General features: G+C 39.2%; 1 protein-coding gene across 2 annotated transcripts in view; it reads right to left on the bottom strand.

Moving 5' to 3' along the window:
• Positions 1–14,018, bottom strand: part of SAMD12 (sterile alpha motif domain containing 12) — a 169,280-nt gene that overhangs the window by 78,145 nt on the left and 77,117 nt on the right. For both annotated transcript variants that reach the window (XM_029959267.1, XM_018077356.2), the window contains exon 4: positions 5,047–5,187. In XM_029959267.1, coding sequence (XP_029815127.1) covers positions 5,047–5,187 — 141 coding nt within the window. The remainder of the gene's footprint in view (positions 1–5,046; positions 5,188–14,018) is intronic.

Raw genomic sequence — 14,018 nt, 5'->3', positions numbered from 1 at the left:
TATGGGAATTCAGAAGACGGGAGTGAGTCTAGTACATTAAAATTTTGATTATAGAAAATGACAACAAATCTCACATGCAGTGATGCAAGCTGGAATGACAGTGCTCAGATTCCTCCCAACTTTACATTCAGAAGGAAAAAGTGGATAAGGTGAACAGGAAGTAGCATTACATTTCTGACAGACTAGGAGAGTTCAGTGTCAAATAGCTCAAATTTTCATGAAGCCTGCCTTTAGTATTAACAGGCTGATAATGCTGTCAAAATCCTTGTAAAACACTTTGGCTAGGGAGGGTTTCATGGTCCTGACTTACTCACCACACGCACCCTGAAGACAATGTTTCTGTTAAAAAGTTCCTCTAAAACCGAGTGAATGATCCATCACTAGAATAAATGGCTCTTACTTGTTCTTTGCTCAGTCATAGAATCATAGAATGGTTTGGGCTGGAAGGAACCTTAAAGATCATCTAGATCCAACACTCCTGACCTAGGCAAGAACATCTTGCCCAGGTTGCTCAAAGCCCCATCCAACCTGGCCTTGAACACTTCCAGGGATGGGGCAGCCACAGCTCTCTGGACAACCTGTACCAGTGCCTCACCACCCTCACAGTAAAGAATTTCTTCCTTGTGTCCTACCTAAACCCACTCTCTTTCCTTTTGAAGCCATTAGCCCTTGCCTTATCACCATGTGTCCCTAAAAAGTCCCTCTCCAGCTCCTTGTAGGTCCCCTTTGGGTACTAGGAGGCTGCTATAAGGTCTTCCCAGAGCCTTCCCTTCTCCAGGCTGAACAAGCCCAACTCTCTCAGCCTGTCTTCACAGAAGAGGTGCTCCACCCCTCGGATCATCTTCATGGCCCTCATCTGTATTCACTCCAACAGGTTCATGTCTGACTTCCTCTTTGTTGGGATGCATTGCTCTTGAGCTTAGAGGAAGATGAGATGCAACTTCGATGGTCCTTGAGTTCCCTTCCTGGAAGAATACAGTGCTAGGGTTACCCTGACAGGTTTTGAATGAAATGTATGGTATGTTAGAAATAAGAAGAAAGGGAGGGAGGAAGGCAGGCAGGCAGGAAGGATCTTACTGTGACTAACATTGGGCACATATGTATTTCAGCAGCTGAGTATCAGTGCAGAATGAGCAGAAAACTTACTGAGGAAATAATTTCAACAGGTATCAACTGCTGAGATGATTTTCAATGGAGCACAAAGCTTTGTTCAAACACATTTTGCTAGCAGGAGAAATAATGGCCTGGCAATATATTCATGTAGCACTTTGCCCTACATAAAACTCACAGAGGAGCTTAGGGGCCCAACATCATCTTAAATGTAGACATCATATAGTCCAAATCCAAAAATGCTTCTTCAGCTCAGCCCTTTGAGCAGATTGCTGTCTGTGGATACTTTGCTCAGAATCACATACCACTGCTCTATCACTTTGAGGACAGTCTCTTCTATGTTAGCCCAAAGCAGGACTTGCATTGAGAAATCTCAAAATAACTTCTTCCTTCTCTGTGTAGTTATGTAAGGCATTTTTTTAAAAAAAGATCTTTCAACTCAGGCTTACAGTGATAACAGTATAATAATGGTGTTTCCAACAGTGTGCAGCTCTCCCCAAGAGACACTGGAAGATATTTTGTCAAATTAGTTCCTCAACATCACTAAGTCTGAGAAAAAAAGCATAGATCAGTAGTTAGGCCTGTGCCCTTCTATCCTAGTGGAGGCTGGATAGTGTTTCTGGCAATGATAGCCTCAATCAGGCAGTTCTTGCTCCAAAGAAAAGTCTTCCTAAAACTGAAGACAAGACTTCAAACACACAATCACATAGTATTCTGGCTTTAAGATCCCCAGAACAGACTGGATGGTGTCTTGAATGAAGATGAATGAAACAGTTTTAAGTCATTTTCTGCAATAGGAATAGAAAAGAATGGTACTGTGGTTTTAAAATGAGTTTAACTTTCTCTGCAGACAACAGAACACAAAACCACTTAAAATATCTGGTAGGTATTATATAATGCTTTTTAGAAACTTTCCCTGCTTGCTCCAGTTTCAACTGGGGTATGAACTAAAGTCAGTGGAAGACTTTTTGCTGACATCAATGGGCTCTGAATTAGGACCTCATTGCTTGCAACCCAGCTTGTGTGCTACATTAATTCAGAAATGGATTTTAACGGTTTCTTTCACCTCACAATCTCTTGAGTTGTGCACTGAGAGACAGAGGGCTTTTTTTCCTACTCTTTTTGGAGGACTTTTTAGAGGACAGTAAAGCACAATGCAGCAATAGCTACAGTGTGACTTGCACTTTGCAAGTGGAATTTCCAGAAGGCAGAAACTGCTTTTCAGAGAAAAAATGTTCTCCAAGTGTTCCCCAAAACAAAAAGCCACTTATAGAAATCTATTCCAGTAACAACCTGGATTAGGAAAATATAAATCATAATAAGAATATGAGTGGACACAGTCTGAAGAAACTGGGAAAAGGGACAGAACCAGTTTTGGAGAACAACTGACATACAAACAGCTTTACAGACTGCACTGCAGCTGAGAAATAACATCCTAACCTTAGTACTTTTAAGCAAGCATTTTCAACAGACACATGTTCCAACTTGGTGTAAATGAAGCAACAAGGGGCAGGAATACTGCTGTCATCCCGTCACTTCACTGTCCCCCCACTATGGAATCGTACAATTAACACAGCTGTGCTACAGAGAGGAATGTTCTTATAAACTGTTGTTCTGCCCCATAACTTCAGCTCTATTTAAGATGAAAATAAACACAATTTTGGTTCTTCTAGTTTTTTAAAAGAAAGAGTTTTAAAACTCTCTGCTTACTCTATTTTTATACACCTGAAACGTGCCTGCTCTCATACCACGCTTGGTGGACCAATAGTACATGAAGATTGCTGGCTTCTGACTTTCAGACAAGAGGTTTTACAGTCCATGAGGTCCATTCACAGATTTGTTTATTAAAATTGTATTTCTATTGTTTTCTACTGTTTTCTTCCCCTCAAGGACAGGTTGCTCATGCTCCCTCACACAGCTATTCCCAGCTGAGCTCTGAAACACAGGGCAACAACAAGCTCTTGTGGCTGGGGGTCACACCAGCAGCCACCAAGCCCTAAAAACCATAGCTCTGAATGCAGTGTGTTTTGCCTCTCTTAACTGACCCACTCTGTTACCAGCTGTGGGTACTTGCTCACATGGTTAAGCTATAACAAACTACAAAAAGAAGAATAAATTCTTTTGACAGAAATTCTCAGTTCAAGCAGTTTCACCAAGGATATATTGGAGTGACACTGAAGTACAGTACAATGGCTAGCACCACTGTGGGGGAAGACAGCTAGAGCTGCATAACACCAGCTTTTTGTTAAGCTTGTACTGCCTTTCATAAAGCATATGATGGTTTGCCTTTATGGGATCAAACTTAATAACAATGTTCCTTCTACATGGAAGAGAGAGACTACATTAAACACACATCCATGCATCTATCCCTAGCGCATCCTTCATAGTCCAGCATCCTTTTACCAAAGTCCAAACTTCTATCCTCAACTGCATGAGCAAGGAATAGATCTTACATGATGCTGCCACAAAGTCCTTGAAATGGCAGTCACCACTGTCTGACTTGATCATAAGTCATACATCAGTTGATGTGTCCATAGGAGAACCAGAGAGGAATGATAAAGGAGAAGCCAGGAAACATGTAGTTCTCAATGCCAAATACAGGTTTATCTGGACTGCAGCAATCAACTGGTCCAAATTTATAGCTAATGGGTCTTCATTGTCAAATCCCAACTTTCATAAGCAGGCTGATAACAATGCTGGTGGGTGACCAGAACTTCACAGTCCATCAAACCCTCCAGATGCAGAGGAAGAGAGAATTTGGCCAGCTCCGAAGAGGAGGAATAATGGACAAAAGGAAAAAGAACAGTTCTAAACATCTGGGGAGGACATTTATGCTTCAGCAGGTGTACTGCCTTTGAAATGACATAAGATGAGGTAAGCTCATATTTACAGCTCATGGCAAGATGAAGGAGCCCTAGAACTCCTCATCACAATCCACAAGACACCAAGCCTGAAGGAACAATTCAGTTGAGACATCAGCTCTTTCAGATAAAATGCAGCTTACTCAACTAATCAGAGAGTTTTTTCCCCAAACACAGTGAGCAAGGCTTAATTAAGAACATAATGTCATGTGTGAAGGACATTTTGTTAAAAATACACTGCATGTTCTCTATTTTTTTCATATGATGTGACATATAATGGGCACTGAACCAAAACACCACAGAAGTATGTGGTTTATGCTATCTCACTGGAGTACCAAATAACATTTAACATCGAGAAAGTATTGCAGACATATAGTAGAGGATCTCTAAATGTTCCTTTACAGTATTGCTACAATAATTGCTTTTCTTCCATGTTACCACAGCCATTTAGAAGCCTTTATAGAGAGCTAGTCATCATAAAACATCTTAACCTCATTTGGAAAATATGTACAACCATTTTGTTACTTCTCCTTCCCTGTCTCCTAATCTAGACTTCATATTGAGCCCAGTTTTCCATTTTTTTAGCAGCATACATTACAAGCAAATCTATTCAAGTCAATAAAATTACTCCTTCCTGAAGAAGGAATCAGTCCTCTGCAAAAAACCAGAGTCTAACAGGTAATTTTCCACTGCAACTCTTACCATAAAACAGGTTACAGAAATTACTTTTTATCTAACACTGAAAGTAAACAATTGATGCAAAATGTGCACTGTTTTTAAAGACAGTACGTTCACTACCTGTGCCCTTTATATGTAATTACTTTCATCTGAGTAAGCAGACAGTTAAGTAAGACTACCATCAAGCCTATTGATCATGCAAAACAGGCAGCTGAACATCTCCATTTATTTGTGCGTTATTTTACCTTTTGTTCCCCCCTCGGAAAGCACGTGGAATCCATGAGACATTTTCACGCACCACTGCTTGCAGGAGAACGTCAAGTCACCTTTTATGCCCTCAGGCAAATGTCTCCTACCTGATCTCAGTAACTGTCTGTATCAAAATTGTTTTTCATACCTTGTGTAAGCAGCTGGAGGTTTCGGACTTCTTCTCTCACCTTCAGCTGAAGGACTTGCTGCAGAATGTGCTGTCGCAGGCTTTCCTGGGCAATACCCATTCGTTCAAGCTTTTTGTCAGTAAGTCTCAGCAAAGCACGGCCTGGGTGCAAAAGATACAATGAAAAAATCACCCAAGGATTTCCATTAACGCAATAGTCTCACTCTGACAGTATAATTTGCTACAGAAAAGATTCTCAGCCCTGAAGGACCTCAGCCTGAGAAGATAGTGTTTCATCAGTTAGGTACTTCCTTACTGTTAGAGATCTGTGCACCACTCCTGCCTTTTCTTTCGATTTTCTGTATTGTTCTGGTGTTTTTTTGAGAGATACAGGCATTTAAAATAGGTATCTTATGCCATTTGGGACAACCAATTGCTGTTCTTCAGTGTCAGTTGGTTTCCCACAGGCAGGATATCCCCTATAAGTCTACCATTGACACAGGTGCCTAAGAAGACCCTCATCTCTATTCAATCATCTGTATTACTGTCAAGAAACCAGCAACAGTGGACTTCACAAATTAAATCAATTTCAGATATACTGAGGATGAATATTGTTGAAATTCAGATATATCTATAGTGTAACAGCACCATTCTCCAATATGATTCTGTACTTTATGGTTCAGCTTTCCAAATCCCTCTCAACAGTAAACTATCACAGCAAAACAGAAGAAAATAAAAAGCCAGAGATTTCTATCAATGATATCTAAATAATTCCTGAAAAATATTTTGTCCAACTATAAAAAGACATCTACTCCACTATAAGGAGCCTATGGTCTTTGCAGGCTATCACTCCCAGTTTGTGACTTATCTTTACTATTAGGTTAATGTTGAACCAGAGTCCAAGGCAGATTGTAGATGCTAAAAAATCAATCAATCTACATTTCCCAGATTCTGCTAGTGGAACTCTGACTCCATCTTTTGGGCATCACTGCTATAAATAAACAGGAGGAAGGCTGTACACTGGCTGAGCCAACACTAAGGAAGTATTTGGATCAAGCAGAGAAACAAAGCATCGAGCAGTGCTTTACCAGAGGAAGAAAACCAAAACTTACTTTCTTTGGTCTTCATCACTGCACCACTTCACCAAGAGAGGAGTCTCTTAGTAGTCTTCCACTGACTCTTGATTCCTAGTATATATATTTGTTATCTAAAGGTGCCCTGGCCAATACCAACAAATCAAACTGGAGGTGCATTGATACTACCTTGAAAATGACATGTTGTTTGGTACACTTTTTTAAACAAATTCAACTTTTTACCTCTTCTAGTTCTTTTTAATTGTTAAAAATTCCTTCTTTGATTTCTCAGGTTTTATTCTGAAACCAGAAGAAGATAGCAAAGAGTAGGGTTTCCCTCTGCAACACAACGATCTCTGTGCTACCACTACTGTGGTTTTTGGATGAATGGTACAATTTAGCTCATCAGAAAGTATTACTCAACACAGCAAGATAAGGCCCTTATTCAATCTCCTTCCTTACAAAACAGCAATGAGTACAGAATTTTTATAATTATTTTAATTAAAAAATTTAAGATAAATGCCAAGAGTTTAAAGGGGTGCATAATTTTTGCCCCAAACCAAGCAGTTAGGGGTATGCCCTTCACTAACTGCTAGATTTCACTCACAAGCAGTTCTCTGAAGTGGTTAGTAAAATCTTGATATGATGATGCAATGTAAAATACTGGGATATTACTATTAATAAAGCAAGATGTTACTGATCAGATAAAAATGACAGTGTTCATAGATCTTCTGCCCTTCTGTGTCTCTCAAGCACTACATACTACAGAGGATGACCTTTTGATTAGGAAAGCTTTTTTTGAAATCATAAACAAGAAGAATTCTAAGGGTTAATGTAATAACAAAATATGGAAATTAGTCTCTTACAGATCAATGCCAGCTGTCCAATTCCCCTGGTGATAAAGGCAGCAATAATTACTTCAATTTTTATTTGTCTTATCTCACTAAAACATCTTAAAGCAATTTATAAAGATGTATAACAGTTCAGGAGTATCGTCTGTAATGTCAATCTAGCAACTGAAAGCAAATAAAAAAACAAATCATCAATTTAAAGAGCGACAACACACATCATCTTAGGGCAGAGAGTCAGCAACAGTAATATGAAAGGACAGACAGAGGCCATGCATCTTATCCAGTGCCCTCCACCTGTTTTTGGCCATGGGTAGTCATTACTCTTTCCTTCCTCTGGGCAACTCTTTATTTCACATTCAAATCGGTTTTCTACCCTAGTCATTGCTTTTGGAAGTTGAGTGTGCACAAAAAAGAAACATCTATTTTCAACTCTTGGCATGCCAGTTCCTCTGCAGCTTAGGCTCAAAGCACAATGCCATTGGAAAAAATTGTCTTTGACTCATATTATCTGCAGCAGCTTGCACAAGTTGCCTTAAATTAACTCTTTCTTGCACAAAATCCAAAGTGACATGTTGAGGAAGTGATGAGGCAAGAAAGCAAACATTCAAATGTGGCATTTCAAGAATGCAATAAGTGATCCGAAGTGTGAAAATTCAATCCTCCCCATACTTTCTTTCCCCTCAGCCCTTAGAACAACAACATCCAAGCCAGAACCAGAATAATTTTTCATTCTGATAGCAAATCATGTTCTTTGAAAAGATATTGCTAAAGCCAATTAGTTACCAAGGCCAAGATCCTGATAATCAGTTAATGATTTTGGATGCATTACTGTCTTGCTTCCTGTACTGTACATATCTGAAAGTGTAATGATTTGGTGTTAAGAACTCTGTGTTATTGAACATTGAAACCAATTATCCAGAGAATTTGTAGAATCTCTGTCTTTGGAAGCACTCAAAGCCTGTCTGACAAGGTCCTGAGTTGTACTTGCCCCTGCTTTGAGTAGGGGGTTGGATTAGATGATTGCTAGACATGCCTTCCAACATCATCTGTCCTGTGAAATAACCTGCATGAAGGATCTCAATCTAAAGATCTATTTTCTTTGAAAAAGCTAAGATTAACAAAGGAAATTAATAAAAATACACAAAAGATGGTCGTTTTGTCAAGCATCGTGGTTAAAACAGAGAGACAACTATACAGTAAAAATTCAGGATAGATTTTTAATTTTCAGAGAGTGCTGGATAGAATATATTGTCAAGAGTAGAACATGTGGCAAAAGTAACATTTTCTAAAATTGTACACTGGTCTTTGCTCAGACACAAGTAGAAGGAACTTGACTACCATCGCAGGAAAATTTCCCAACACCACAAAACTAGCACTACCTCTCAGATGTAGCAGCTACCTGCCTAATAGAGAACAGGACACTTTTTTCAAAAGCACCTTGACCAATAGAACCATAAAGATTGCAGTGACAAACATCTAGGCCTTGGCTCTAGCTAGTTGCAAGGCTGGAAATCAAATGTTTTACACAAAACCCCACAATTCCCTCAGTGTCTGTACACATTTTTAGCACATAAACCCCAGCCCTCTCATACTCAGGGCAGATCAGCTGTGGAATGTTTGGAGACACCCTGAGGGCAGATACAAAATATAAAACACTTTCCAGCTTAATAATGGATTGATGGCCTAATTTTTTCTAATATGACTTAGCTGCTGCAGATCTCATTTGATCAAGCTGGGACTAGATGAAAATTTGAATGGAGGGAGAAACATTGCATGCCACAGAAGATTAGCATGAATATAAGCATTGGTCCAATGAGGCTGGCACTGGCCCTAGAGCAAGGAACATGGCACAGTCTGCTGTACCTAATCAGAAATGCTCGTACCTCCCTGCACTGGTATAGCCTATTGCTCTTCACCCAGCTGCCAGTTCACAGACACACAGAGGGACAGCTTGCAAGAAGCCTTGAAAGAATACTTGTGATGCAGGAGAATGGACAGGTAAGAAAGGACTTCTTAAGCATGTAGAAAGAACCAAAGGAGTACAGGCAAATGAGAACAGATAGTTAGTAAGAGCCTGATCTCACACAAAATACTGAAAAAAACTATGAGTAATTTAAAGCTGATGAAAATGATAAACCACTAGTGGGAACAAATGATGTGTGTGAAGTATGGCCAGTAAAGGTGATCTTGTCTCCTGAGTACAATATGATAGGTACACCTAATTAACAAGACGATGTTCAGTTTACTTACCATGGGGCACAGAACCTAGGAAATGAAGTTTCCTGGAGATTCCAAGGACACTAAAAAAGGCCCCAGTGCCAGACCAACAGCCTATGTTCAGAGTGTCAGTAGTGTCAGTAGGAGATGCATTCTGGGAGAGCTACTGGGAGGGCTACTTTCTGAAGTTATTCCCTTTGTACCACAACAACATCCAGAACTATTATACTAGAGTTATTAGAGAGTACATAATTTTAACACCTACTTATTGTCCTGATGTCCCTAAATTTCTTTTTTTGATCTTCCTGATACTGTCTGCTTCTGTAGCTTCCTGGGGTACAAATTCCAGAAGCTCACTCTCCATTTTTGTCTGTCTTATATTGATTTCCTACTACATGCTCCAAGTGTTTGCTAGGTCTTGCATTGCAGGATTTAGTTAACAGGTCAACATTCAGCTGTTGATTCTATGGTCTGTAAACTTCAGTCATATGCCTTTTGGTCATATTTCTGATGGATTCAGCTGACAGACCTAGAAAACCTGAAAAAACAGGAACATAAGATTCCCTAAACCTCTAAATTATGCAAGATGAAAACTTTTTCATCTTTTATACTTTAATGTCACAAATGCCATTTTATTCTTAGTTAATGGATTAACAGTGTGCTTCTCTGATTTTTCAAACATGTTGCTTTTGTGTTTACTTGAAATAGTCTGGTCACAGCTTTCCTCTTGCTTATACAGGCTGAATGTTGGCTTCTTTTGACTTCAGTGCTTAAAAACAAGGCTTGCTGGACATATCAAGCAAGAAATTTCCATGACAGAGACACAGACATTACTATCACTGTTCGGGTGCTGGTGAGACACAAGGATAAAACTCTCATCACATAATCAGGAAAGAATGCAAACAAGAATGGGCAAGAGAGAGGCTATGACTTCATAGTGAGGAATGGCAAAATTATGAGAGGAGGTGAGAAAAAGAATAGTCACCTACAGAACATTAATGGCCTCACGATGGCAGTGGAGGGAGATGAACACTGGGAAAAGAGAAGAACTAATAAACTTGGGAACTGACTTGAAGAGTGAACAAATGGATATAAATATAATTGAGGATCCTGGGTTCAGAAACATCTTGTAAAAGCAGCAGCATAAACCAGAAATCAATCCAATTTTCAGAGCAAACTTGATATGACTTCATGATGCTTTTCTTGATAACCAATCGGATCTTCTACAGTCCTATATTTTCTGCTCTCTACATGAGAATTTAAGAGCACATCTCTCCTTCTCATGCCTGTCTCGTCCCTAGTCAACTAGACAAATCAGCCACTTTGTCATCAATGTCTTGTGGCAAATCCACAGCTTTTCCTGCAAAAGCAGTTAGGTCTGGTTTGTCTTACTAATGATTTTAGCCGTAAGACTAATGCAGACTCTGGATAAACTGCAGCTTGCATTACCACCCTCTTTGCCCCACTTCAGCTATCCAGTATGTTACTAATCAGGGAAGATTTACTTGCTTTAAAAGTAAAAATGGATTCATTTTTCTTTAGACTTACTATAGCAGCAAATACATTATTGATCCAGTGCCAGCATAATGGCAGCCACCAGCCTGCGCAAAGGAGATTTAGCCCCCAAAATTGCTATTGGTAGCTGCCTGGTACTTCTGATATGATGAGCAACTCTCAACTGGCAATCAGCTTAAATAGAGAGGAGACACAAGGGATACTGGTACAGAAACAAAGCAGAAGGAAAAATAGTTTCTAATGATAGGGACCAGGAGGAACAAACGAGATTATTTAACCTTGATGAATATCAGAGAACTGAGGAAGTTCTCCAGCATCAGATCCAGCATTCTTGTGCTTTCTCATCCCGTTCAAAAAAGTAGCAAACCAGCATGAAGCTGTAGGATTTACTTTCTGCTAAGACACATGAATGGGAAAAGCACATGACTCCAGTATGTCTCCAATGGAAGCACAGGAAAGCATAGGAAGGCATATCATGTATCAAGTTAGCTTTGGAGACACTTTTATTTGTTAGCATCATCAAAGATGATTCTATGGCTTTTTTCTCATTCATTATTTGCTGGATCTGGATAAGACCAGCTCTATAATAAAGTTTCTCAAAGAAAACACTGTCATACTGGTCAATAAATGTTTGATCAAACTCAGAAAAGCAGCTATGTAAACAAAGGCACTTTCTGAAAATTATCTGCATCCTTTGTCTCAGCATCATGTCTGTTTATAGTTCTGACAAGAGGAAGCAATGACTATTGTTACTGATGCCAGTAAGTCTACAATAAACTGGGTTTATTTCAAAAAAACTCCTCTCAGGTCACAGTTCCCTTGCACAATTCTGTCCTTCCTCCACACTTCAGAACCATTAGCATTAACAGGATACAAAAGAAAAGTAATTCAACATAATCTTTAACTTAGCTGCATTATCAAATACATAATTAGCAACAACTAAGACATGACTTTGTTTCTAAATTTGTCTGTTTCTGATGAATGGTTTAAGATGTCCGTGTTGACTCTGTGAAGCTATTTAACTCAGATTATTTAGTTTGGTACAACTTCCTCTCACCTTAGTGCTGCCTTTCCCAGTTCCCTCCATATTCCATCAAATATCATTGTCATTTTCTAGTCTCAGTTTTGACACAGTCCTTTGAGCTATACACCACCTGTTCAGTGATGGTCTCTGAAATTGTACCAGGTGAGGAGATATCTTTCTCACATTCAGGTTTTCCTTGACTCTTCCCAAGGATGTCTCCTGGCTAGCTACCCCCAGCTGTTTCTCCACAGCCATCACTGCCTTGGGGGCTCCTATGCCCTGCTACACAGGCTCAAGCATGTCTGGCTCAGCTCAGACACAGCAATGTTGGATTTATGCTATTGAACAAAACCAACACACCTACAGTAATGGGGAAGTCATGCACAAATGCTGAAAGACAGTGAGTTAACAGAGCATAGATCTCGAATACTCATTTTAGGAACAACGCTTCAAAAGTACCCTTATCCTCTCCCTGGTAAACACTTACTTCTGGACAAGCAGCTCGAAAGAGTCCAAGTACCTTGAAAATTAATGCTGAAGGTAAAAATCCCTCTCCAGAAGTGAGAGTCCCCTGACTCCCAACCCCTCCCATAAATAAAGCAAACAATTCCTAGTTCTTGGCTCACCCATACATTTTCAAGGCAGTATTTAATCGTATACTTTAACTGTGTGGGAGTACCACATATCCTTATATCATGGAATCATAGAATCACTTAGGTTGGAAAAAATCTCTAAGGATCATCAAGTCCAACCATTAACCCAGCACTGGCAAGTCCATCATTAAACTATGTCTCTAAGTGCCACATCTACACATCTTATAAACATCTCCAGGGATGGTGACTCCAACACTTCCTTGGACAGCCTGTTCTACTGCTTAACAACCCTTTCTGTGAAGACATTTTTCCTAATATCCAATCTAAATCTTTCCTGGTGGGGTTGTTGTGACCCAAATGCGGGACCTGGCACTTTGCTTTGTTCAACCTCATACATTTGGGCTTGGTCCAGATTCCTCTGTAGAGCCTTCCTGCCCTCCATAGGATCAACACTCCTACCCAACTCTTACCCAGCTTGGTGTTGTCTGCAAACTTACCGAGAGCACACTCCATTCTTTTGTCTAGATCATCAATAAAGATTAAACAGAAATGTTAGAGATAAATAACAGTCTTAGCTATCAAATTTTGAAATAAGTACTCTAGTGTCTAATGATTTACAGATACATTCCAAAATAACTTAATTCTGAGACAAAATTAGAATACAAATCTCAATACAGAGAAGAGAAGGGGTTAATGAGAGACTGTGCATCACCATTACTGGAAGTGGTTCAGTTAGTAATTTACTGTACTGATGGGAACTATATTGATTCCTTACAAGTCTTGAGTAAAAGACTGTTAGACAGTCCTGTTTTCAGATGAACATATTCAGGACCTGATGACTGTAATAGGAGGAAATAGTAATAACTTGAATTCCCCTCTGAAATATAAATTCAGGCACAAATCATATTACACCACTTTTCAAGTGTACTGTAAAATGTGAGACAACCATTTTTAGTGCTCTCAGGAAGGACTGGATACGACCCACAAAGTAAATTAAGAATAAATGTAAACCTTTAGCAGGCAGTCTATAAATCCACATTGTTTGTTGTATATACATTTGCCAATCTACTTCCTGGACATACAAAATTATATATTACCTAAAGCTATATATAACTATATACGGACATATAATAATAAGCTTCTATTATATTGCACATTGTACTTTTTAATAAAAAAATCCAGGACTATTGCTTGTTGGTATCTGTGTGCCAGATTTATGGTCCCCCTATTCAAATAAACAACCCCAAGGTCTTTTTTGTTTGTGAAGGAGTAAGTGAATCTGTCAACACCTTTGATTTTGTCCACCATCAGCAGGACACAAAATTCTTCTATTCCTAGTTAATCTGATGTTGCTCAGTGTGCAACCCATTATGCATTATATATCCCATTTCTTTGTTAATTAAAAAAAATCACATTAGAACACGCCTGCAAAACTCCTGTTAATTAATTCAGGAGTAAACATACATTCATACATTATAATATACAGCTTCTACACAGAAAAGGAAAGGGAGACAATTTGGAAAGCATTAGAATCGACTAAGTCTTTACAGCAAATTCAAACGAGCCTTTCCTGTAACTCCCAATGGCAAACCTCACAAAAATTAGATTTCTTCCAGAAAAACAGGATCATTTACTACCACAAGAAAAATAAACATACACACATGCACACAAAACAAACCCCACATTCATTCTTGAGTACCCAACCCAACTGGAAGTGGGA

Source organism: Manacus vitellinus, unplaced genomic scaffold (assembly GCF_001715985.3).
Source record: "Manacus vitellinus isolate BGI_N305 unplaced genomic scaffold, ASM171598v3 scaffold_1_pilon, whole genome shotgun sequence".
Classification (NCBI taxonomy): Eukaryota; Metazoa; Chordata; class Aves; order Passeriformes; family Pipridae; genus Manacus; species Manacus vitellinus.
The sequence above is the reverse complement of the archived record's forward strand: the minus strand, read 5'-3'. Positions and strand labels throughout refer to the sequence as shown.